The 26,760-nt window shown below is 42.4% G+C and overlaps 1 protein-coding gene across 1 annotated transcript; it reads left to right on the plus strand.

Moving 5' to 3' along the window:
• Positions 1–26,760, plus strand: mkxa (mohawk homeobox a). The gene is made up of 6 exons (XM_062441779.1): positions 1–176; positions 2,569–2,728; positions 5,634–5,787; positions 9,633–10,022; positions 24,605–24,638; positions 26,495–26,760. Exons 1-6 carry the CDS (start codon positions 1–3, stop codon positions 26,694–26,696), a joined length of 1,116 nt encoding a protein of 371 aa, XP_062297763.1. The 3' UTR covers positions 26,697–26,760.

The raw sequence follows: 26,760 nt of genomic DNA on the forward strand, positions 1-26,760 counted from the left end.
ATGAACACCATTGTGTTTAACAAGCTGAGCAGCCAGGTCCTGTTTGAGGAGAAGGCAAAAGAGGTCGAAATGAGCAGCAGAAATTACCTAGAAGTCATCGACGGGCAACATCCAGACCTCCTCTCCAGCAACCAGACCATCAGAGACAACCAGGCCATCAGACACAGGCGGAGCGGGTATGTGGAGCATTCTGCTGTGTGTTACGCTGCTGCTCAGCATGTGTGGCTTGTGTTAACATGTGGATTAACCGGAGTGCGGGAAGCCCCCGGGGGGGTTACTGATGAGGAGTGCTTGTATTTCACGGTTATTTCACCCAGCGCAAGTTAAAACAGCGAGACAGTGAACAACAATAACGGACTTGATATCAGAGCTCAGAGATTATCTCTCCACCTTCTGCGCAAAATTAAGATATGAAAAAAAAGCTTAGATAAAGCTGCTTGGCTCAAATTCCTATTAAATAATTTTGGTGATCTGCTTATATGAGCACAAGCCGTCTTGGGTTATTATAGATTACTGTTGATTCAACTTTGAGTTGATAAAATAGTTTCTGTTGCTCTGCGTAATTATGCATCTGCCCACAAAAGTCACATTTTACGCGCGGTTAGATATCCTCAAAGAAGCTCGTGCACTGCTTGAAAACTAAAACTTATACTTTACACCTCGAGGTTGAAAGCCCAATTTGATAATCCAGTCTGACTTTTCTTCATGTCTCTACAATGAAACAGGATCTGATAGATCAGAGAATTCATATTTACCATTTCTCAACCTGCTCTTAATTTAGGTGTCCGTGTTCACACCTAATCTTCAAATTAATAAGTAGGTCAGTCCTGTTCAGTAGCGTATCTTATAGAGGTCTCCATCTGCTTCCAATAAATAAATATGCCCTTCAACTTTCTGTGTGGTCTAGTCAATCACATAAAGGTCTAGTGTTGTTTTTCTTTTTTAATGCTGTTTTATTTAGTTTAGTTTTATTTTCAGTGACAGGGAACAGGTGTAAGAAAACATCAAGCCCAACTATTTTTTGTTTATGCAGGTTTATTGGGAGCATATGAGAGAACAGAGGGATAGCAGTGACCTTAAAAAGCCTCCTTAAGAAGGAAGCTTCAGTAATAAGGAGGAATATTATGAGTAAGTGAATTAACATGAGTGTAAGGTGCCGCCTTGAGGGCAGCATCAGTGCTAATGAAGAACATTAATTATCAATCAGAGGTGTGTGTGTATGTGTGTATGTGTGTGTGTGTGTGTGTGTAGTGCAAAGAACACGGAGTAAAAATGTACTTTAGGATGTTCATACCGATCTAGATTACAAGGAAAATATTTGTAGAACATGAACCTCAGGCAGACTTGAGGCTAGACTAAAATATGTTACATCTGCAGTGAGTGGAGCTTTTTGGAGAGATAAAGGGAGAAGCGGAGCACAGCACCATACTGACATCTACAGGTTCATAAAACCTGAAGCTACAGGTGAGACTGAATCCCTCACAGATCAGGAAAAACAACAGACGCACTTCAATAGAAACCAATTCAGTATTTCTGTATGGATTTAAATGGTGTCTGTGTTTCTGGATAATGATTTTATTGTGATTTGACCTTTTTTTTGGGTTGTTTATCTCTTAGAGTATGTTATACAAGAGCTGACAGGAGCTGCTCTCACCACGCTTGCTGCACTGTGTGTTTTTCATGGTGTATTCTTATCACTGTGATGTTTTTGTAGCATCCTCTGGACATGTATCAGAGTTCTTTTCTGTAAAGAGAGAAAAACCAGAAGTATAATTTCTTCAATTTTTTTTGTTTTGTTGTCAGTCTGTTGTGTGGTGGTTTGGCTGCAGCGTTGACCCACACTACATTGTTCTTGATCCACTCCTCTTGGGTGTGAAATGTTAATCTTTCAAAAGTGCAGGCCTGAGCAAAATGTTTTTGTTTGTTTCATTGCGACGTGTTGGCGGTTTGCGGGATACACAATGAAAAATAAAACTGCCAGTGGCCGTAGTCTCTCTCTCTCTCTTTCTTTCTCTCTCTGTCTCTCTCTCTCTTTCTCTCTGGACTCTGTCTGCTTCTCTCACTTGCTAAATGTCTGTGTCTCTCCCTCCTTTAATCCAGCCTCTCTGCAGGGCTTCGGGTGAGAAAATTACATACTGTATAGTGTTCACTTTATGTGTCATGACTGACTAATTCAGACAACATGCCGGTCCACTTAGGACTGCACTTGCAGCTGTGTAACGTTGTTTGGTTCTCTTTAATAAGCAACATCATTCTAATTCTCTTTTATGAGTTTTAGCCTAGATTTTCCCTCAATTTGATGTGTAAATTGTGTCTGTGTGGATGAAGTTACACATGTCAAATCATCCTCTATTCTGCATATGCATTTATTCCTGTGCTGTTATAAAAGAGTGGAAATAAAAATAATACATGTAAAAAGATAGAAAAATGACAAAAAGCCAAGGTTTGGATTAAAACTGCTGCCAAAAATGTGTCTAAATAATTACATATCCATGCATATCTAGGTTTTATATGTGCATTGTACTAATATGTTTCCTAGCTGACATTATCCTCCCTGTTCCTCCTCAGAGGTCGTCCCAGCGGCGGTAAAGTGCGACACAAGCGCCAGGCCCTGCAGGACATGGCGAGGCCGCTCAAGCAGTGGCTCTACAAGCACAGAGACAACCCCTACCCCACCAAGACGGAGAAAATCCTGCTGGCCCTCGGCTCACAAATGACCCTGGTGCAGGTGAGAGCGAGCTTTTACTAGACTTTACTCTCTCTCTCAAGCTGCTGGTCAGGTGCAAGCAGAAGAAAAAAAGTGATATTGAATAAGTGAGGGAATTCATGAAGTAGTTGTGAGTGCAGGGGAAAAAGGAAAAGAAGGGGAAAAAAGAGGAATTATTTCTGCGGTTGAGTGTCTGTCTAATCGGCTCTGAAAAGCTGGATTTGAGCTTGAATCTGCAATTAGGGGGCTGTGAGCAGAACGTGTTTTTACATCTTGAGCTGTTTATTTTACAACACTCATGCAGCAGGGAAATATTATTTCCACCTTCTACGAATGCAACAGTTGGCATGGAGGTTGTTTTTTTAAACATTTCTCACAAATACAAAAATATGAGTGAAGTTATGAATAAAGAGAGGAGTCATCCAGGTCGGTGGTTGCTGACATTTTTGGCTTTAAAAAAAAAAAGAAAAAAAAAAAAGAAAAGGCACTATGCTGACCCATGACACAGATACATTTACAAGCTGTAAGCAATCCAACCCAGAAAGTGATTTTCTTGTCTTGTATTGTTTCATTTGAACACATTTAATACAGCTTAGATATTTAAACTATTCAGTATTTCACATGAAAAACAAGAAAATAACCCACTTTTTTTCTCGTATTTCTTTCTTCACCTCACAACCCCTCGTATTTAATCACGCAACCTTCTGGAAGTCCAAATCCACAGGTTGGGAAATGCAGATGTTGGTTTTATACATATAAGCTTGTCATATACTTCCAGTTCTATTGCACCCTCTACTGATAACACAGGACTTCACTTGACTTTTCGGCAACTGAGAAACTGACCACTGAGAGGATAACCCGGCGGTGACTATGAGTGTGTTCTGTGTCTGGCACGTGCAGCTGTGTATGTACAGTATCATCTGGCTGACAAGGTCACTGATACGGCCTCAGAAAGTCTGCGGCGGCTTTTTCGGGCCGCCAGCCACGATGCTTAATCTGGTTCTCATTTTGGGGCCTGATGGAGCTGTTTGTTTTGGTGAGGGTGAGCAGAGTGCAGAGGAATGCTTTGTGTTGGACACTGGGATGCTCTGAACACACACACAGTCACACACACACACACACACACACACACACACACACACACACACACACACACAGTCTCACACACGCATATATTTAAAGCTAACATTCAAATACCAGCAGGGGTGTCAAAGGTCGACGGGTGATTTCTTGAAATTGAGTGAGAGGTGATGACAGGCGGTGTGGATGAAATAATTAATGATTTTCATCGCGCTGTATGACATGAGGGATGTTATTACAGAGATTTGTAAGTAAATCTGCAAGTTTTACTCCATTTATTTGAGATTTTTATGCTTGTGTTGCTGAAAGTGGCTCTAGTGTTGAAACAGAAAGTGAAAATATACAGAAAAATGAACAACAGCTGAAGTAAGATATCTAAAAATGTCCTGTTACTAGTTTCCAAAATTAAAAAATGACATAAAATCTGAATATTTTAAGATTGTGCTGCATTAAAATAGATTAAACAAGTGTTTTTTTATTCTTATTTTCAGACTAATTGATTAGTCAATTAAAAAAAATAAACACATTAGTCGTAGATGGCACTCTCTTCTTTGCTTATCCAATCACAGCAGCTCAGGACTACCCGCTTCTTCCACTGTTTAATCCAGACAAACCACCGCCGCCTCTGCCAGCAATGTAGCGCCTATCACGTCTTTTGCATCAGATCATTTTCCCCCTTGGAAACACCCACCTGGCACCGCATGTTTAAAGCAACTACTGTAAATCTATCATGTTTAAGCGCAACAGCTCCTTTTTCCATGTAAACGTTTTAAATTATTACTTTCTAAGTCTGCGCTAATAGCTCGGTGCCATCTCTCCATCATCGTCTGAAACCCCTCCAGGCATAGCTCGCCTGCCGTGCCTGCATGCCGTCTCTTCTACGGTACATACAGTGCAGACAGGCTACGGGTGAAAGAGCCGGTTTGGCTGCTGTGTCCCCTTCTTTTAAAAAAAAAAAAATCTCTTTAGGTGTCATCTGCCATCCTCCTCCTCCCTCCTTCCTCCCTCCCTCTTCTCTTCTCTCTCACCTCATTGACAGAGCCTTGATTCCTCCAACCCTCATTAGCGAGCCGTCCTACGCCTCGCCTCGTCTCACCTCGCCTCGCCTCTCCCCCCCTCCCCTTCGTCCAAAGCCACATGTACTAAGATGCCGCCTTCCCCCTGGTGTGCCACAGCGCTGGGCTTTAGACAAAGGGGGATGTGGGATGGTCTCAGTTAACGAGAAACACGATACTGAAAGAGAGGATCAGAAAAATAAGTACTCTAGCATAAGGCCCCTGTCCCAGCCCCTTCATAAGCCGCTTGAAGTCTATTGAGCATGAAAAGTTATTCTAGTATAACATCTAATGGTCTCCTTTCCCAGTGAAAGGAAGAGCGCAGGCTCAAGTGTCTTTTTTATTGCATCTTGAAGACAGTGTTGGAAAAAATTTATTATTGAAGGGAGGCTCTGTGATTCCAGAATAAGCATCGGGGATGTACATCTCGGTTGGAACATTACTTAATGAAACGTTGCGTTCGCTGGCCGTCCGGCATTGGGTGGGTGTTAAATGTTTCTACATGGCGTTGACATAGAAAAGATGCATGCTTGGGTGTCTCTCCGGAGCGTCTGGGATGTTTCTTAAAAAGTGAGTCTGCAACCTGACTCTGTTTCTGTCTCTGCTTTTGTCTCTGTTGGTTTTTCTGAATGAGAGCGATGGCAGGAGGAGAGCAGACGTTTTCATAAAGGATAGTCTTTGTTTTGCTATGGATGTGGAAGTGTTTGGAATCAAAGCAATAATGTGTTTCTATTTGCCCGTTTCCTTCTCCTCTTTTCTCTTCTCCTTCTCTTTCTCTTTTTTTCTCTCAGGTCTCCAACTGGTTCGCCAATGCCAGGAGGCGGCTGAAGAACACGGTGAGGCAGCCAGACTTGAGCTGGGCGCTCAGGATCAAGCTCTACAACAAATACGTGCAGGGCAACGCCGAGAGGCTGAGCGTCAGCAGCGACGACAGCTGCTCAGACGGTACGGCTCGGCTGCAGCATCTTAACAGCATCTTCGTTCTTTACTTTCCAGTCTGAGTTTGTTAAAAGTGGAGCATTCCTATTCTCCCTCCCTCCCTTGATCAAATCTGAACTACTAACATGTGCAACTGCCCCGAGGCTGCAGAGAACTTCATGTTCACTTGAGGACAGAGAGCTGGTGATCATTTAACATAATTTAAGTGCAGATTTTTTTTTTTGGGGGGGGGGGGAATGTAAGAAATAATAGCAGACAAGTTTTAAAGTTCAAAGACTGAGTGATGCAGGATTTGGAAGATATTTTCTCATTTATCCCACAGCCACTTGCCAATTAAATGCCACATTTAATCAAATAAAAAATATCAGTTATTATATTACTAATTGTAATCATGCTTTTCCTCTTTGAAACATAATGAAAGATATTTTCTTTACCTCTTGACCCCCCTTAATTTAGCAAATAGAGAGTGTTCAGTGGCCATTGTGTAAATCACAGTGTTAACTGAAGTAATGAGGGGCTTCATGCTGCTGATTATTACCCATTTGTGAAGCTTGGTGAGTCAAAATATTGTTTTAAGACCGTTATTATATCGGTTGATACTGTGTCTACATACATTTTTCTTCCTCTTCTACAGTTTGCTACAAATTAACTTAACCCGTCAAATTAAGAGAACTGGTTGGCGTCTGGCCCTCCAGGCAAAATTTAATTAGCTGCTATTTTTGGTCCGCTGTGTGTTCGTGATGGACACTTGAAGGTGAATGTACAGTACTTGCAGTACACAGCAGGATGAACAGAGTGGGTTAGTGGGACCTCATGATCAGCATAACAGAGGATTTTTGTCTTTGACCTTTAACCTCTCTTATTTAATGCTGCTTTTAAAGATGATCTAAGCACTTTGGGCTTACTTATCTGCTCTATTGTAAGCTAATGCTGCTGAGTCTATATGTCAAATTTAACCAAAAAAAAGCATTTGATTGGCAGCATTTAACATAGGTATACTGTACATTTAATTATGATGGAAAACTTACTTCCCCTATATGTTCCCTCCATCAGTTTGATGGATGATCAGCTCAAAGATATCACATCATAATGGCTCAGGTTGGTCACATAGCCTGGCATGAAACAGATGCTCTTTGTACAGAATGACCGCCTTACATCATCCTTCATGCGTCCCTGAAATTTGAAATCTAGCATAATAACATGAAAAGGAGCCAAAGGCCAGTCAGACTCCCTCTCCGCCCCATCCCGAAGCAGCTTGACGCTGAGCAGAGCCGTGTTCCGGGCGTATATACGGTAAATGGCGAGCGTGCGACCCGGCCGAGAGACGCCGAGGCCGGCGGGCTGCGATACGCTGTCATTAAGACACCCCGCTGAGCCAACCTCTGTCTCCCAGCCTACAATTGTAAATGAGTAGCTCTCTGTCAGCCGTGTATTTATTGCAAACACATGCTGATTCTCAAGGGAGCGACTGTCTTTTTTTTTTTTTTTTTTTCTACTCTCTGACAGCACAGAAAACATGGTCAGGAAACAAAAAACAAAAAAAAATATCATAAAACATACATACTCACGTTGCGAAAGAGTGAACAGAAAGGAAGAGCGCTGTGGTGTCAGTGATCTCTAATTAAATTTTTGGAGGAGGAGGAGAAGCCAAACGTGCGGCTGAGAGAGGAATGTGTGCATGGTGTTTGCACTGTGTCCGCCACAGGCCACGGTACCACCGGAGGCTGTGTATATCTCCCTGACTCTTCTCCCTGTCACATTATGGTTATGAAGCTGTCCGCAGCCTGCTCCCACTTCTGACCAATACACTAAAAGGCCCTCCATTATTTTTAAAGCCTATGCTTTTGTTCCAGATGCTATTTATGGGGCCAGACCTGACCCCACTGACCCAGCATACATTCTTCTTACTGTTCTCAAAGGGTCCAGCTTGTTCTGTATCGGTAGTATAGCCAGGAGAAGATGTTTGGATGGTGGACGTGGATGTAACACGACACCGCCGTAGGATTGTATGGGTCAGACTTATTATCGCCTGTGTGGTTTTAGAGAGGATGCTGAAGTGGACGTTCAGATGTAGCCCTTTTATCTGAGTTCTCCCCTCAGACGGCACAGACAGCAGGAAGGGGAGCAAGTCCGCTACCTCCATGTGTTTCTGATATGTGGGAGCCGTAATTTTAATTTGGCCCAGACTGAATCAAAAGTCCAACCTGCCCAAATTACAAAATTACAGTCTTGGCAGAGACAGTATCTGAGAGTGAACTTCTCCTTGATTTCCCCTCCTGCCAGAGGATATCTGGTTTTTCAGTACGGTGTTTTATCTCCCCCCCCCTCCTCCTCCTCCACCCCTCCACCCAACCCCCGCTCCTTTCATCAGGTAGGGATCCGTGCTTTAATTCAATCTCTTCAGCAGAGCAGAGCGCCCTGGATATTATTTATTTCTGCAGGGGGAATCGAGGGGCAATGTGCTTTTTTGGACGGAGAGAGGAAGTAGACTACCATCCGTTATGGTTTCGGTAATACGTCTAAAGTCTCAACTGGGCCTTTTTTTCAGTTTTTTCTGCTCTTGAGGTGATGCCAACGGGAGGGCGAGAGCAGCCAGGGTGAAATCACCCTGCCTGCCCTGGTATTTAGATTCAAGATTAGCTCATACTAACCAGACTGAATCAGTCAGCAGGGATGAACATGGGACGCACAGAAGGTAGAAAATAATCGAAAGTACAGAGACGCTTCCTGATGAAAACCCATGTGATTGGATGACATTATAGACATGTGAGAACTAATTGGAGTGAAGGTTCTGGCTGAGTCTCAGATGTAATGGGAGAGGACTTTTATGCATTACGGTATTTAACTGTCATCACAGTGAGCTTATTCACAGTTAATCAGCGCAACAGTGAGCACTTTGAAATGCGAGCGGAGTCTGTAGTGTATGATGGCGTTATTTTATAAATACAGTGGTTGCCTATGGGGACTTTCTTTACCAATAAGAAAAGCACACATTCATAAAGAGTTACACACGATTTGACGTATGAATCATCTTGGTAGCATTGAAATTGTACGAGGAGACACAAATCCAGATGCAGAAAGTTAAAGACGAAGTGCTGGGGGTTTGGTACTGTCAGATATGATGGATTCTGCTTTCTTAAACTGTTTGTTGTGCAGATTTTTTTGATTTTTTTTAACCGAGTGCCAATAATGTTGAAAGTCAGTAGCAAAATCATTGGCACTCAGCTTAAAAAGACAGCACAATCCATCATATCTGACAGCATCCAATCCTCCACACTTAGAATTTTCAGTTTCTGCCCCTCAGAACTAACAGATATAAATTCTCTTTCATATCCTCAACTCTGTAAAGCACACATTGCATCAGCACATCTCCAAACATGTCTCTTTTTTTTCTCCACGAACACACTAACTTTTTTCTACTTCACGTGCTCACCTTTTACTCCTGCATTTATGTGTGTTTTTTATGACGTGTTTATGTACGTGTGGTTTTTTTTATCTCGTGTGTCTCGCCCCGTGTTGTTGTTTTTATTGCTGCTGCGGCAGAACCAATGGCCCCTCGGGGACAAATAAAAGGTCTTGAACTTGACATAAAATGTGTCTATTGAAAATGTTGTTTTTCATGAAATAGCTCAGGAAACTACAGTAAATTATACATGCATCAGTATGTGTATGTAGAGTAAGGTAGTGTACATTGTTTTTGAGTCACAGGTGAGCAAAAAAAGAACAAAAAAAGAAGGAAAAATACAAGAAAATACTCTTTTCTGTGGATATGTATGCACTGCTATTATTCAAAATCTAAAAAATCTAATTTTTTTTTCTTTTTCATGGCTTTTTCTCCATCATGGCCTTAGATGGGGACAACCCTCAGAGGACACAGAGCCGCCCCGAGGAGCTCAACAAGCCCATGTACCAGAGTGTCATCAAGAAGGAGGGCTCCTCCATGGTGGGCATGGGCATGGCCATGGGCATGGGTATGGGCATGGGCATGGGCATGGGAGCAGGGCTGCGCTCGGCCGCCGAAGCCGCCTCACTGGCCGAGGACTACGTGTCTCCGCCCAAGTACAAGAGCAGCCTGCTTCACCGCTACCTGAACGACTCTCTGCGCCACGTCATGGTGGCCAACGCCGTCATGGACGCGCGCAAGAGGAACCACTCCGGCTCCTTCAGCTCCAACGAGTACGACGACGAGCTGCTCTCGCCGTCCTCCTCTGAGGCTGAGGCGAATTTTGTTTATCGGGCTGGTAAGGAGCCACATTTCTTGCATTCTTTCCCTTCGAGAGTCTCCCTCACACACACGACATACTTCACTTTTGTTCTTTTTTTGTCCCCCTCCATCTGCACATTTTGTTTTAATTCCCGCAGCTGGTCCATTATTTCCAACTGTCTGCTCGCTGCCTGTCTTCCTGCCTGTCTTGATATTACACTGCTGCTGCCATCTCACACCGTTCTCTCCTGCCTCCTTACTTTTTATTCGGATGGATGCAATTACTGTGACAACTGAAATGGAGATGCAAGAAGTCCCAGAGTCTTAAAAAGGGCTTTATTAGATTTAAATAAGGCCCTAAGCATGTCAAAAACACACATACATTCCCATACACACGGCACAGGAACTCATGTAGTGTGAAATTCACACACTCAAACACAAACACACACACACACACACGCAAGCACACTGGCTGTCTCTCACCCACTCCAGCCAAGTAGAGAAGGAATTCCCCCCAGCCGGCTCCTCTGACCAGGCTCTTACAGGCCAGACACAACAAGGCCATGTGGAGCATGCTCACTTTCAGACTACTGTTTGGCATGCTTTGATCCTGCCATGAGGTCCTGCTGAGAGAGCCGGGGCAAACGGGCTGTGTGTTTATGTGACGGCAGACTGCGTGTGTATGAAACATTAAAGCACACGTTTCTTTTTTTAGACAAAGTGAAGTAAAATAAAAATAAAAAAACAGATTAAAACACGAGTTTCCCCCTCTTCAGAGGCAGCATAAGTTAAAGAAGTTAATGCCAGTGATCTGGGCTGCATATCTACTTTACATTAGCGCTGCTGATGTTTTTCCACTTGGTGCAGTTTGAAGTATCCCGGCAAGTTTTTCCTCCTTTTAGGAAAACACACTCGCTGCCATTAATTTTTTACAGAGTAAAAAATAGCAAAAGAATCTTTATACGAAGATTTCATCAACCCTCCTGCTTTTATTCTTTCTTCTTTATGCCTTTTTAAATAAAATGTTTTCACATTGGTCAGCTCAATATGTTCCGCTCTGTGTTGCTGTGTCCTGGCACACAGAGAAGTCTTCACAAGGAAGTAATCCTTTAAAAAATGTCGCCTTACAGACTTACTTTCACGTGTTTTTTATTTAGGTCATCTTGGTTGGACGGCACTTCCTCTTCCAGCTAGACTGTAAGCTCTCAAATCGATGAAAAAAATAAATAAGGTGGAAAAAAAGTGGAATACAAATTGTAAAATGATTTGGGGAAAATGTAGATTGGATGTCGACAGGAATAAATGGGATATAATCACTATAAAGCTTCGCACAGGAATTCAGTGGAATCTTTTATAATATCTTCATAATATCCAATCCAACTTTAAATCTCATTTTCAATTTTCAGCCATTTCAGAACCGACTTCTTCTGACTTCAAATCTTGATACGATAAATTAAGTAAATGCGCCGCCGAGTGTTCGCTTCACTTAATAGATTAAGATAAGTATGATTAGTATGTCAGCAGACTTCCCAGCATGCATTCAAACTCCAGAGATCCTCCTTTTTTTTTTCTTTGAAGAAGAAAAAAACGCACAATGGAAACTTATGCGTCTTTATAAATATGTGTTAAATTAAGTCGCAGTTGTTTCCTATGAAATCAATGAAAACACTTCGAACCATGGCGAAAGTTTGTATCTGCTTCATTTGCAGCCCTTCACACTTTACATTCACACTTTTAATTTAACTAAATTCATATGTCGTCTCTGTGGTTTTACGTTTGATTACAGTAATCATGTTATTTGCACATTTTAAAAGCCAGCAGTGACTTGTGTTTAAGTAGAACCAGCTTCACAATGTTTTACACTGATCTAATTGACACCGATGTTCTCCTAAGCGTGCAGAATTTGGTGTCAGGCTCTCGCGGATCACACAACAACCGCGAGGCTTTCTCTGTGTTTCCGAGCCTGGAACAATCAGGGGTCAGATCCGTCCCAGTGTTCTTCTACAGCTGAGAACACAGAGCCTTTGTTCAGGTGGACTTCATAACCGATACAGTAATGTTTTCGCTTTCGGTGTGGGCACGGACCGGACCCTGAGGGGGGGGGGGATTTTGAAGGTGTAGGTGATGGAGTGACGGAGGGCTTTGCGGGGGGAAGAGCAGGTTTTTTTTTTTTTATTGTGTTCAGTTCAAAGCTCCTCTTCATGGACAAATGTGTTTCATATTATCCGAGCGTGAAGTCGTCTCCGCCGGAGGGTGGGGGCGTGTGCGTGGGCTCATATGAAATGCATCAACGACTGCGACAGTTACAGTCCTCCTGATCGAAAAACTTAAAACCCTGTGACCTGAACGAACGTCAGGCTTATTTCACACTGAAGCACCTGCTGGGACTCACAGATGGAGAAAGAAAGAAAGAGATGGATAGACCAAGAGAGACTTGTAACTCCCTCTCTACCAGACTTTAATAAGAGAAATCCCCCCAAAAAAAGGATTAATTCACCTGGCCGGACTGCTGTTTTTAATAGAGAGTAACTATTTTATCTCTATGGTTAATATAATTTCTTGGCGCTGACGTCTCCCTCTTGGATTTCTCGGGCTCTGGCACTTTTACAGAAGTGTTACTCTGTTACATGCAACGAGAAGCTTTTGAATCCACACACGGAAAGTTCTCGGAGGCGGTGTTGACTCATGGGGAAGAACACCTGCCGGGCCCTCCGATCCGATCGGCCGGTCGCAGAAAACGAACAAAGAAAAAGTGGAGAAAATGAAATTTTAATTCCACATCTGATCTCGCCGATGCAGACAGAACAAATGAGAGAAGGGAGGCAGAGAGGAATGGTTCTAAGCTCGGGTTTGCATCATTTCCTCAGCAGTTTTTCTCCTCTGTGTGCTGCACATTCCAGATATTTTTTCGTCGTGAACACATTCCTCTTACTTTTTCTACAAATACTTTTTTTTTAGTGTTTTTATAATCAGAGAAAAATGTTTCCCTGAGTAGCACATTTCACATAAATCTATACTTTTATCAGCTATACAGGGGAAAGAAGACAGAATAAATCAGATTTAAACTCTCTCTATGTTCCCCCCACTTTCTTTTTGACAATGACAAAATGTCTGACATTTTCAGTCAGTAGGGAGGAAAAGAATTTGAACTTGAGAGAAAGAATACAAACGGTGTCTCTTGGCACATTCTTTTACCGAATTCCTGCCTGTAAAACAGTTGTGATTGGTCAAAGTAAAAGTGGCGTGCCTGGCAACCATCATCCCATTGGCTAAAAGTCCATTAATGGGCCAGTTGGCTGTTGTGGCCGCAGCCTGAGCCCACAGTGTTATCTGTGACTACAGAGGGCAGTCAGACGTGGCAGGAGATGGAGAGTGTAGATTTACCCCAGTGGAAAACTAAACTTCTGGCTTGAAAGGACTCACTTGCACACACACACACACACACACACACACACACACACACACACACACACACACACGCATGCACGAATGTACCATTCACAGGCCTCATACAAGCAAATGCACACACACGTCCAGTACAAACACATGCAAGCACACACACCTACCGTCCAAAGCCTGTGGGGAATTTCATTGAACACAAGGAGCAGTAGAATTCCATCACACATGCCAGGCGTTTCATGCCAAATTACCCTTTAATGGGATATTAAATGGCAGGAATGTGGCTGAATGTTTTTCTTCTTGCTCGGTACCAGATTTCGCCCCGTCCGATATCATATAGATCATTATACGCCAAATAAGTCCCAATGTTTCTGTGGATGGAGACTGAGAGATCTCGGTCAGACATTTTACACGAGGTTGACAGTAGTAAGTTTACTCAGGTTCTCTCCTTTATGGACTCTGGTTGCAGCTGAGTACAGTAGCCCGATGGTGAATGTAGGGATCCTGCCAGTGCTTCTATTGATGTGGAAAAGTAGCGATAAGTGGAAGCGAGCCAGTGGTCGGCAGCAGATTTCATGACTCTTAGAAAATAGCCTCTAATAAATTAAGTTAATGAATATTTTTATAATAAACAAGACAGAGAGACTGTACTTAGCCACAGTAAGTACAGCTTCACATTAGTGCTTTGAGCGAAATGTGGATTGCCAGTAAGCTAACATACTAATAAGTCAATGGTAGTCAATGTTATTTACCTTTACTGTTTCAGCATTCAGGCTGTAGTCAGGAAACACAGGGGAGACCTTGTGTTCTGCTTGGGGGCAAAAGCTTTGGGGTAAACCCCCTTCACTTCACTCAGTAGGTGGCAAACAGGACTTGAGGACTTGGCTTGGGTTTTGAGGAGTTGTGGCATTCATTTTACCTACAAACTATAGCCTATTTTATTTACTGCAAATTTGACCCCATGATGGCGCTACATGCGCGGTTGCATTGGTACCCCAAGGCGCCCCTGGGCACTGAAGATCATGTCCCCCAAACAACTTTTATTTGTTTTCTGACTGGATGATGCCTTCTAACTCCATATTTTGTCTTGGACATACAAGGTTTGTCCAGATTGCCTGTATGGTAGATCCAGCTATGGCTACATAAAAAGTCTGAGGATCACTGAAAATTATGACAATTCATCCAGAGGAGGATATGTATCTGTAGCAAATGTCAATCCATCCAATAGGTCTGGACCGAAGGGGTGGACAACTGAGAGACCAACATTGCCATCCCTAGAGCCATGTCGAAAAATACTATTTTAGAAGGCATTCTTTGTCTTCTTTCTCAGTATTGGAATGATTATTAAGACTGTCGATAGTCAACAGCCACGCTAGCACTTCTGAGAGGCTGCACAGGGACAAACGCTGTCTGCTTTGAAAGTTTCCAATCAAGCAGTATCTGATTTAGAACTTTTTGGCCATCCAAAGCGGCACAGTTGCCTTTATTTTACAGCACTAATGTGACTTATTTCTAAGTCAGGTGCAGTTTAACACGCGGTTTTCTTTTAAATATGTTCAACGAAAACAGCCGTGTTTGACAGCAGCCGCCGAGATCCTGAGGGCCTTTCAAATTAGGCCACGGTGATTGCCAGACAGTTATTGAATCCTGGAGAGTTCAGTGGCACTTAAGGAGCCGAGGAGTCGTCCAGGTGAATGGAAGAAAAGTAATCTGACTGTGGAAAAAAAAAATAGAGAGAGAAGAATGTTTGGATTTCTTGTCTTGGGGTAGAAAGGTAGAAAGGTCTGATGGTTGTGAATGATACAGGGAGAGATTTCTATCATGACTGTTTTCATATTTTCGACTAACAAGATATACTTAACTGGATTTCCTTCACCATTAATGTTTCTCCTGTGTCGTCTCCAAAGAGGAACCCAACTGTGATGATTTATACAGCAGCGATGTTGAGGGATGGTGCATGTAGTGTTTGATTTAAGACTATGATGTAGCATTCACTGGCCGATGAGCAACAGTGTAATTTACTGTACGCCACAGAGCAACGGGAAAGACAGTGCTCGACGTGGGTCGCTCTGTGACAATGAGCCACTCCCGGACAGTGATTGATGAGGACTCTTCATCTTAGGAATCCAGAGATGTGGATACACTGGCTACGATTAGCTCTTTCCACAGTTTCATAGGAAGGGAGAAAGGCAAGACAGAAAGAGAGAGGGGGGGGGGGAGTGAGTGAGGAGGAGGAGAGGGGGAGATGTTGTTCCAAGGCAGCGGCTTTTGCCAAGACTCACTGGGTTCAGATTGGGCTTTAGGAATCAAGTGTGGAAGGGATGAGAGGAGGAGAGGGAGGCACTTGTTCCATCCAGATCTAGAGTTGAGTTTCTCCAGCAGTGGCCTGTTGGGAGAAGAAAGACAGCGTGGTGGCAGTGACTAAGACACACAGAGCCTGTGGTTGGAAGAAATGAGAGTGTGTGCATCTGCGAGTGTGTTGTTATATATCTTCTCACTAAGATAGGGAGATCCACCAAAGTGAAAGCAGTTGGCCAGGCCTCATTTTGCTAAGAGGCTGTTTTAGGAACAGGATAAATTGGGCTGGGAGTAAAGGCTAAAGGATCAGTTCACCCAAATTTAAACAAAAAAACCTATAAAAAAAACCCATTTATTTGACAAAAACAACTTAACTTACAAGGGGAAAAAAAGCTTTAAAATCTCCGGCACAGACTCTAAAAGTATTGATTTTAGATAGATAGATAGATAGATAGATAGATAGATAGATAGATAGATAGATAGATAGATAGATAGATAGATAGATAGATAGATAGATAGATAGATAGATACTTCACCAGACATTGCTTGGTTACACACAGCCACACATTACATCTCTAACTATCCAATGGAAAAACTAAAAAAGTATTACTAAAAATACCCCAAAAGTTGCACTAAGAAAACAAATAAATACTAATAAAATACTCAGTGTGCCAGTAAAAGTGTCCCGCAGTATCTAAAAATATCTAAAAGGTACAAAACCTGTGTACACTGCACACAGTTTAGATGTTTGCTGATGTTTCCTCTGATTTGACATTGTGCAAAAGTAATTTTTTTTAAAAGTACACCATGTTTTATATGGTGAACCGTACAGTAAATAAAATGGACCTGAACAAATCTTGTGGCACCCTTGGCCCGTCTTCAAGGCTCCCCGTAGGCAGTGAGGTCTGTTGATGGCACAGAGTAACCGAGCCATTGTTTCTACAAAGTTAACACCTCAAAACCTCAGCAAACAAAATGGAAACTATTTAGGGGAAGAAGAAAAACACTAGAAAAAGATTAAGTGTGTCATAAATCAGTCAGTGATGGTTTAACAAGTGTAAAACTGCAGTCGTCACGTGTGTTGGTGTGTGTGTGTGTGTGTGTGTGTACTATAGACAATAGAATCCGCAGATTCATAACACATGTGTCCGTATGTGAAACCATCTTCCACCACTCTTAAATCTTTTTTGTTGCACTCAGTGTGGAGTCTTTAGCGAAGCATAAGAAAGACTGCGAAGTGTCATTCAGGGTGTGGCAGGTCCAACGGTGGGAACTGACTGGGAGTTGGCAGAGGTGAGGTATAATCCTGGCATTAAACTGCGGTGCAGCTTCACGCGAATGGAAAGGTGGATAAAAAGACAGAAAGAGGGAGAAAGAGGAAGAGAAGAAGAGAAAAAAAACCCTGATGGTGAACCTCTGTCATTGGAAGATGGGTTATTGGCTTCCGACCACTAAACAGAGGCTGGGTGTGAGGCAAACAGAGAAGACAGCAGCAGACTGAGACAGTGTTCATTCTAGCCGTCATTCTGCGGAGAAGTGTTAACAGACAAACATCGGCACAGACACTGTTTATACGTAACTCCCTAACATAGAACTGGAAGAGTGCAGAATAATGAGCCCTCTCAACCTGATCGTTTTTTAAAATCATCAGCACGCCAAGGCTTTTTGGGACACACACACACACATACAGGTCATCAGATTCAGAAAACACAGCTGCCTGCCTAGTCAGGGAAACCGAGCCGCACTGCCCTGCTCTGTATAAAACACAAATTGTTTCCATTTTAAAAAAGCGAGCCGTGACTAGAACAATAGGCTGCCATTGTGTTCCCACGGGACGGAGGAGGGAGAGAGGTTTAATGAGAGAGCAGAGGTGTGACCTTGCGAGGACGGAGATCACGCACACACAGAAATCCCCGAAGAGTGTGAGAGGGCAATTCAACCTACCACTGTGAAAAATTGCAACATAATGATGCAGTGAGCGCACCGCAAACATATCATTTGGCCTCCAGCTCCCAAAAAAAAGGATATTTTTGGGCACACGAAAACATTTAAAAATCCGAATAATGTTTACTCGTGGTTTCTGCTTTTTTTTTTTTCTTCCTTTTTTTTTTTTTTTTTACTAATCTGTGTGTTTTTGGTGTTTTCACAAACAACAGTCACTTATCCTGGAGGATGTTGCCGGGAAACCTGCGATGAAACGGTCCAGCAGAGAGGCAGAGAAGAGTCACGCCTGTTTAGTCTCTGCAGTACCTGTTCTAATATCACAATCAGTGATAAGGGGCTCATCTGTTCAACATCAGGGGTGTTTTTCCTCCAGCGATGCGTCCCTATTGTGATGAAGTCAGAATTTGCAGTGTGAGCTCTCTGATCCTCAGATACTATCACCGTCTCATTTTCAATCTTTTCAGACAATCATTTTCATATGAATCATCAGTTGTCCCGCCAAATCTGAAACCCCGCTCTTCTTTCATGATGATGAAGTTGTCAGTTCCTTTTTTTTTTTTTTTTTTTTTTTTGTTTGTCTGTTACACCCTGGCAGCCTGCGCACACACACCCACACACGCACATATAAAGAAGATATTCACACACTTCGCCTCGACAATGTATTTACTTCTTCGTCAAGACGCTCTTCTCATTTTGGCTGATTTACGGGGGCCCTGATTACACTCTGTTTACTGGCACTCGTAAACACAATGACAACCTGGCAGTGTTTAAACATCTGAAACACTGTTATTATTTCTTCATCTAGCAAGAAGACACAAAGCGTAATCCTCGTTGCTGGCTCTTGGTTATCTGCCCCAACCGCAGCCACACCAGTGTGTCATCTGCCGGGCAGACACGGAAAAAGAGCAGCACAGAAAAAGAAATGCAGCGGATAGGAGAGGAGAGGAGAGGAGACGAGTCGTTCTTTGGGCAGTGGCTCAGAAACTGCCTGTGTCAGCCTGTGTATGTACTCTTTAATGGTGTAAGAGCTAATTATTCAATATTTTTTTAAGTGATGAAAGTGTTGTCAGGGCAAATGGAGAAGGCATTAAATTCACGCCGTGTATGATGTCTTTGGCTAACTGAGTGGAATTGACAGTTTGGTTCTTTGGAGCCTCAGACTCAGACATATTCACCACCCGTAGAGACGGAGAAAGAGAGAGAGAGAAATGGCTGGGAGGGGTAATATAACAGTAGTGTTGGCAGAGCGAACGCCAGCGGAGTGCCAAGGCATCTCTAACTTCATTTACAGACTCTTCTTGACATTATAAAAGGCACAGATCATTTGAAAAATATATAAAAGATAGATCTGGAAAAAAAAAGCTCAAAAGCGTGAGCTCTCACTCTGTGGCTTGGATTGGTGTCAAATCAAAGATATCATCAATAGACGTCGCCCGAAGCATTCGTCACTTCCTCTTTGGTTGGGACCGAAAGGCTTGGCTAAAAAAAACCAGTCGGAGCAGCACATGTCTGCACGTTCAGTAGTTTTAATGTGACTACATTTTTTAAATTGTACCTCATGAGACAGGCACTCCTGGAGGTGAAATCAGATGATACATTTTTTGTCCAGCATTGCATTATGACTGACCTGTGATGACAGTAACTCCTGACTCATCCATAGATCTTGATCGGGGCCTCCTAATGGCTTGATGATCTGTTCTCATCTTGACCTGTACTGCGGTTGCACAGGTCAGCAGCGAGCAGATTGGCGAGTCTGCAGCAACCACTCTGGTTTTCATCAAGTGCTTCAGCGGAAATCAGCTTAGCTCATTTCCTTATTGCAACAATTGAATTTGGGTCTTACTGTGTGTGTGTGTATGTGTGTGTGTGTGTGTGTGTGTGTTTGTGTGTGTGTCTCTAACTATTGATCTTCCTCCATTGGTGGGCTAATTTTCTTATTCTAGTGGTGAACTTAAACAAAAGACCTCATTACACCTTCAGCCCAGGAACATAAAACTTTAATAACACCTTCTAATGAGTGAAAAGGGCTTAAAAGTTGTAACTAAGGGCTTAATTAAGGGGTTTTAGAACAGCTCATGGGTTTTATTGTGTTTTTATAGCTGAAGGGTATCTGGACCATTCAACCACTTATTAACATTTACATCTTACATCTGTGGAATTGATCATTTATTTTAAAAACCTTTTATCAGAGACTTATTGTGGGTGGCTACTAACTTTTGCTGATTGACTTGACATTTGCCAATGACTTAACGACATTTATAAATGTAAACCTGATGATTTGTTAGCAATAACTTGACTATTAGTGACTCATTAGCAAGATATACTTTTTACAACCTGACAACTCTTTGAGTATTCTTATTAACGGCTTTTAACTGATCTATAAAGCATCAATAAATAGTTTATCAACCTTTAATAAAGCCATAAGGTACAAGCTTAAACTACTTATAAAGGCTGCCTTATTAGAAAATGGTAATTTTCTCTATTTTTTGTAACTGATCTTTACAGTCTGACAAAATAATCTTAACTCAACTCAAGGTACACTTGATACGTTTTTTCTTTCAACTATAACTATAAGTTCTTCATCAGCAGATGGATTTGGCTAAATATGCAAATGTATCTTATGTCTTAATAACCAGTGGTTGTAGCTCATAATGTCGTAAAGCTCTGGAAGAAGCTTGTAATCGTACGTTGAAATTATTTTGTCAACTAATCCCAAGATTAGGACTTCCACGTTCAACTTCCTAAAGAGATAGTTTGACATTTTGGGAGTTAGTCTTACTGACTTTCTTGCTTAAAGGTAGTTAAGAAGATTGATACCACTCTCATACTTTTGCATTATTTGCGAAGCTTTTGAGTTTGGTGTTAATCATCGTAGCTTAGCATAAAGACTGGAAGTAGAGGGAAACAGCTAGCCTAGCTCTTTCTAAAATTAAGAGATACACCCACCACAACCTCTAAAGCTCTGTTTTACATGTTGTATCTCGATGTTCAATCCATACACAAACCACAATGAAAAAATAAACAAGTTGCAGTTTTATGGGAAGTTACGCAACCTGCGGAAAGACCTGGAAATCATTGCACCTGGTTGCTAGTTGCTAAGATATAGTTACAGCTGTTTGTGTACAGATTAAACAAACAAGATAAAACATTTTAATTGTTTAAACATTAGTGAGCTTAAGGTGTGTTGGTTGGGGTATTTTTGAACAGTGTGGCTAGCTGTTTCCCTTTGCTTCCAGTCTTTATGCTAAGCTAAGCTATTCAAGTCAAGGTTCTAGCTACAGAGCTAATCCCTACTCATGAGAGTGGTATAGATCTTCTGTCTCTTTTCCCTTATTGTTTGATTTTTTTAAGCACTTCTGTTTTTTTAATGGTTGTGGTAATGTTGTAAAGCCGCTTAGTGTTTCTTTTTTTCAACATGGCAATGTGTGGAGAGTTGACACTTATTCCCAGTAAATTTAGACGTGACCACCAGCTAAAAGCCTTACACGCACTGTAAATCTAATATAAAATGTGTGCGTGTTTGTGTGTTTATTTGTCTGTGTAATTTAGCCCAGCCCTTGGTTTGTGCAATGGGGCCTGCATTGTTTATTGTTGTATGTTGCTAACAACAGCAGCAGATGGTAATGAAGATAGTCAACCACTCTCCTCCGCAGTCATCTTAACAGGTGTAACCTCATTCCCTTTTTCTAATTTGTCAGCCCCTGCTTGTTTCCCCTCATTTTCACCAAGTTTTTGTTAAGACAAGTCAGAGGTTTTTTCCTCTCTCTCTCTCTCTTTTTTTTTGCCCTCTTCTTTGCTCTCCCTCCATTACCCCGCGGCGATGTTAAGTGAGCTAGTATTTTTGGACTTCCAGCATGACTCCAGAAACCATCAGACTTCTTAGCTTTCCCCTTTGGCGGTCCATGAAACCCCACTGTCAATGAAGCCCAAAGGCAACAGCAAAGTGGACTGAGTGTTCAGTAGCAAAGTAGCAAAGCAAAAAAACCTAAAAAAAATACAGAATAAAGAATGAGGGGATAATAAAAAGTCTTCCGTGATTTATTGCCGATTAATCGAGTCTTTGGCAAAGCTATTGTTTTAAAAAATCTGACTTTTAGATGTTTTAGGCACAGGGCTTTGGAAATTGAGTTTTTGTGAGCAGTGGTGCATTTCCATTATCCTGGGGTCCGGGGTTCCTAATCGCAAGGAGGGGTGTCCCAGTGCAAGAGAAGGTTCTGGGTGTTAAGGTAGCTTCTCAACTTGCTAGACATTTAAAAATAAAAATAAAAAATAAAAGATTTTGCATGTTCTGAACGGAGCATCTGGACAGTGGCTGTCTCGCACACACTGGAAACACTTAAATCTGTGGATGGAAAGACTCACACATTGCACTCCACAACCCACAGTGACTTCACAACACACGAAAAGCCACTTTCCCCCGCATGTTGTTTGTCTTTGATGTCACTACAGTAGACCTTCTTGCTGCTGTCACCAACGAATTCATATGCCAAGCATCGTAGCAGTAAACACAGAGCTAATATATCTACGGGGAACATAAACAACACATGACAACAGTGTAATTGGTCTGTAATTACAGCGCTGTGATTATGGAGAATGGTGCATATTTTTTAATCAGGACCAATCTACTTTTGAGCACTGGCAACAATCAACAGAGTAGATGGAGATAGAGTGCAGATAGGATGCCTTCACACCCTACAAATATCTGTCTGATTTTCGAAGTTTAGGCCAAATAACTGCAAAATATCAAAGTTTTGAAAATGAAACAAACAGAAATGATGAAAGAGATGGATAATATCAAGATCTTTCGAAAACAGCCTTTGAAATTATGGAAGAAGTGCTAATTCTTGACATAGCACAGAGTTACGCTTAATTAAAACAGACGGGAAACACTGCGTTTGTTTTGGCCGGGTATGCCTGAGAATGGTCAGTCTCAAGTACCTGGATCAGGGGGTATTACAGCAAATCGCTGCGGTGAGAGGTGAACAAGTGGAGGACAGAGGATGAGGGAGGGAGGAATATCAATAAAGGAGAAGGACTCGCTGATAAAGGGAGATAAAGACCGAGAGAATGATAGGACAGCAGGGAGTTGTGGCCAGACGGGAATGTGAGAATTTTTGTTGGAACGCTTTGACGGACTAAAACCGAAAATCTCATTTTGTGGTTTGTACTTTTGGGTTATCATGTCCTCATCTCCCTTTTTCTCACACGTGCGCACACATTCCTCACTTCTTCTGTCTAAGAACAATCAACAGGAGAAAAGTTTTTAAGAGTGAAGTCTACCTCTCTCTGTGGAATACACCTATTACAGACCGAAGGGGGAAAACTACAGGAAATTTCATAATCAGGGCCCGAGCCTTGCAAACCCAGTACTGTCAGCGTGGGTCACGCTACACAGGAACATTTTTGGAAAACAAGGCAGAAACAGAGCAAGTTGTTGGGAATAATTAGGCACTTATGGCGGCTTGCAAAGCCTGAACACTGGATCCAGATCTTTGGAAAGTCCATAGAGGGCTTTGGCGAGGTTAGAGGTGACAAAGCAGAACGGTAAAATCTTGTGTGTTCTTTCTCTCCAACGCTGGAGGACTTTGGAGTTTTTGGCTCTCCGTCTCTGTGGCTGTCTGTGACGATGCTAAACCCCGGACACAGAGTCCTTGCGCAACCTTTTCCAGTCCCTTCTAACAATCATGGGAATGAATTCCAGTGAAAATGAAGGGTGCAGATTTTCATTAGCAGGAGGGAATGCTCAGGAACGCCCGTCGATTGTTGTGTTGCGGTAACGGTGGTGCGAGGAAGGGCTTGTTAAAACGGCAGTTCAGGTTTAGACATTTGCTTAAGTTTGGGAATGTGGTGTGGGGGTGCAGGCGACTGGGTGTCCCTGGGTGATGTGTTTGTGGTGGGACATCTGGAAGGTTGATGAAAAAATCACATGCAAGAGAGCAGAGACTCATTGTTTCACTTAAAGAGGACATGCTGTAGGTATGACGAACTCTTTGCTACCTTTTGGGCTAAATGGAAATTTCAATTTGCTGTTTTTTGACTGTTCTTAAGTCAGCAAGTCATTTATAACTGGTCAAGATTGAACTTCTTTAAAGGTCACAGGGCCTTAGCTGTGTGTTTAGTTAACTTAAAGAGAGCGCCTGGAGGCTGCACAGCTAGAAAATCCAGATGCTCTGCTCTCTTTTAATGCCTCATGAAACGCCAAGCCGGTGTCATCATATTCACTGCTGTGCAAAACTCACCTAGAGCTGGACTCAAGACAGAAGACAGGTTCAGCGCAAACACACACACCAATAAACCCCCCTCCTTCACCCACCCACACACACATACACACACACCGACGTGCACATGGTCTTTCTCTAAGAGCATACTGAAGTAAACACACTGGTTGCCCTGAAGAGAAGTTTGGTTTCATTGTTTAATGACTTTGCTATTCCCCACTAATGTTTTACATATGAGATAAAGATTGCTCCCATTTGAAGAGAAAAAAAAGAATAGAGCAGGCATCCATCTTTCTCTCACTGACTCACTTTCTGCCTTTTCATTCCCATTCAAATCTTTTACGCTCAGTCATTTTCAATCAGATTTCTTCAGACAACTCAATTACGTTGGCTGAGGCCCATTTGTTTTTGAACAAAATATTAGAGAATGGAGTTTATGACTCATAAGCAGCATCTTTCAACTCGATCCTATTAGTCACCTTGTTTCTTGAAGGCTTCATGCAAAATGTCCTTTTTGTCCAGAATCTGAGTAAAGAGAGAAAACAGAGCAACACATGTTTGCACAGGACATAGTGTACACAGACGGACCTCACACAAAACCATGCACACACACACACACTCACTTACTCACTCACTCACTCACTCACTCACACACACACATACTCCTGAGCCTGCATGTTTCAGCTAGGTTACAATAAATCCTCATTGACCCCAGAGAACTCTGCAAAATTAACCTTTTTTTTTCTTCTTGTACTTTCAGAAACCACAGACCATGGATCAAGTAAATGTGACAAGTAAGTGGACGTTTTCTCTTAGGGACTGTACGGATATTATTGGGGTGAGGAGGGGGGCTGAACCTTATGTCTGACTTTTGAAAAAAGCAAGACTCTCCTCAGGTTTATTAAAGGAAAATTCCGCTTTATTTGAACCTGATGTATTTCCCATAAATGTGGCAGTTGTCTCTCTATGTGTCCTGCCAGCTTTGCTCTCTGCATCTCCATTATTTGAGAATCAGGAGGTTCACGTTGAGATTTGGGCAAACAAGGCTTTTGTGTGCAATGACGTCTATCTGGGCAACCTCCGTCAACCTCCAACTACCTTTTGAAATAAACATGATGTTTACACGAATCGCTTCAACAGTTTGTGTCTGAGTCTTAATGAAAGTAAACACAGGAACTAGCCGCCTGTAGCAACATTATGGCTAACTGGATAGGGAACTACATCTGGGGCAGGTTTGCTGGCAGAACCCCTCACATATTCATCCATGCACGCTGGCTTGTTTACATGTATGAGACTTTCACAACAGTAAGAGTGTAAGGAAACTTAGAAAGTGCAATGATGGATTATACCATGGACCTTTACAAGGATGTGAGTCATTTCACTTTGAATGACCAACCGTATTTCTTAGAGGTGGAGAACACAGAGAGGAGACAACAGGACCGGCAGTGAAAAAGTCAACGTGCAGTAAAGGTTACCTCAGAGAAACTGCTGCTGTTACTCTGGTCACTGCTCTCCTGAGAGGTGAGGAGGAAAAACTTTTCCTTCAGTCGGACCTGCTTCTGCCAGACTTAGAAAATTTAGCAGTGTCCACGGGTGAGAGTAATCCCAGCTGTGTAACTACTACAGTACACATGGATTTACGGTGTTTATCAGAATTGGTGTGCTGGACATCGTTTCACCTCCGCAGAATCAACTGGAGGAAAAGAGCGAATCCGGCTGGACCCAAAAGTTCAGCCCCATATTGTTGGGGAAAAATGCAATTACAACATAAGTATGTAAGGAATTAGAGTATGTAAGTCTCTATCGTCTAGGGATAGTCTATAAAAATGCAGTGTTCATCTTGTCATGTTATCCTTGCACATTTAATTCATCTACTAAGTTACTACCTCTCTAGCACGGACAGATGCTGAGCTATGCACTACCTCACATGCACTGATGTGCAAACTGCCGCAGATGTACTTACCTATGCAGTGAGCCATAATGCTGCTACAGGCGGCTAGTTCCTGTGCTTACCTTTGTTCAGACTCACAAACTTTTGAAGCACTTTATGTAGAAATCATGTTTATTTTTAAAGCAGTAGGAGGCTCACGGAGGTTGCCCGGATAACCGTCGATATATGCGAGGCCTCGTTCACCTGAATGTCTGGAATCCCAATAATGGAGCAAAGTTAGCAGGACACATAGAGTCCCTAGTGCCAGATTTATGGGAAATACATCAGGTTCAAATAAACCAGAATTTTCTTTTAATATTTACTCTGGACCTTCTGCTTGGCTCAGAACGAAATTGCAACATCCTCCTCCCTAATTTCTCAACTCAAACCTGGTTTCAAGACTGAATTGTCCATGCAACAATATTTTTTTTACTTAGCTCAAGTTTCACATTAGCAGTGGAATAAGCAATTGCAAAAAAATGTCATAGTAACTGTCACTGATTAAGAAAACAGGAGACCTTCCCTTGTTCTCCTAAAAAAATTCAGACCATTCTCCATAACCCGCCCCCTTTCCCCTTCCTCCTCTCCTAATCATTTTCATACACTCCCTTACCTTGCAGTGCAGATCAAATCATTTCTCTTCATTTATTACAAGTTGAACTTGATCTCTAACTCTCCTCTGTTTTGTTCTTTCCTGTTTCGTGATTGCGTGATCATCAGTGGAAGCGGTGGCGTCGGAACTGCGCAGAAGGTGAAGGGCAAAGACGAGACGTACTGGAAGGAGATCAACGCCGCCATGGCCTTGACCAACTTGGCGCAGGGGAAGGACGGCGTCTCCGGAACCACCAGCTGCATCATCCAGAAGTCCTCCCATATAGCAGAGATCAAGACTGTTAAAGTGCCGCTGATGCAGAAATATTAGCCCCTGACGTCATTCTCCCGTCTCTCTATGCAAACCAGCAAACATTCCTGTTTCAGCAAACTCG

This window comes from Scomber scombrus, chromosome 20 (genome assembly GCF_963691925.1).
Source record: "Scomber scombrus chromosome 20, fScoSco1.1, whole genome shotgun sequence".
NCBI classification, from domain to species: domain Eukaryota; kingdom Metazoa; phylum Chordata; class Actinopteri; order Scombriformes; family Scombridae; genus Scomber; species Scomber scombrus.

Excerpts from the sequence above, each read along its gene's own strand:
- mkxa (XM_062441779.1), top strand. The coding sequence starts at position 1 with ATGAACACCATTGTGTTTAACAAGCTGAGCAGCCAGGTCCTGTTTGAG. Across the intron at positions 5,788-9,632 it reads CGACGACAGCTGCTCAGACG|ATGGGGACAACCCTCAGAGG; the intron begins GTACGGCTCGGC and ends TCATGGCCTTAG. Across the intron at positions 24,639-26,494 it reads GGATCAAGTAAATGTGACAA|TGGAAGCGGTGGCGTCGGAA; the intron begins GTAAGTGGACGT and ends CGTGATCATCAG.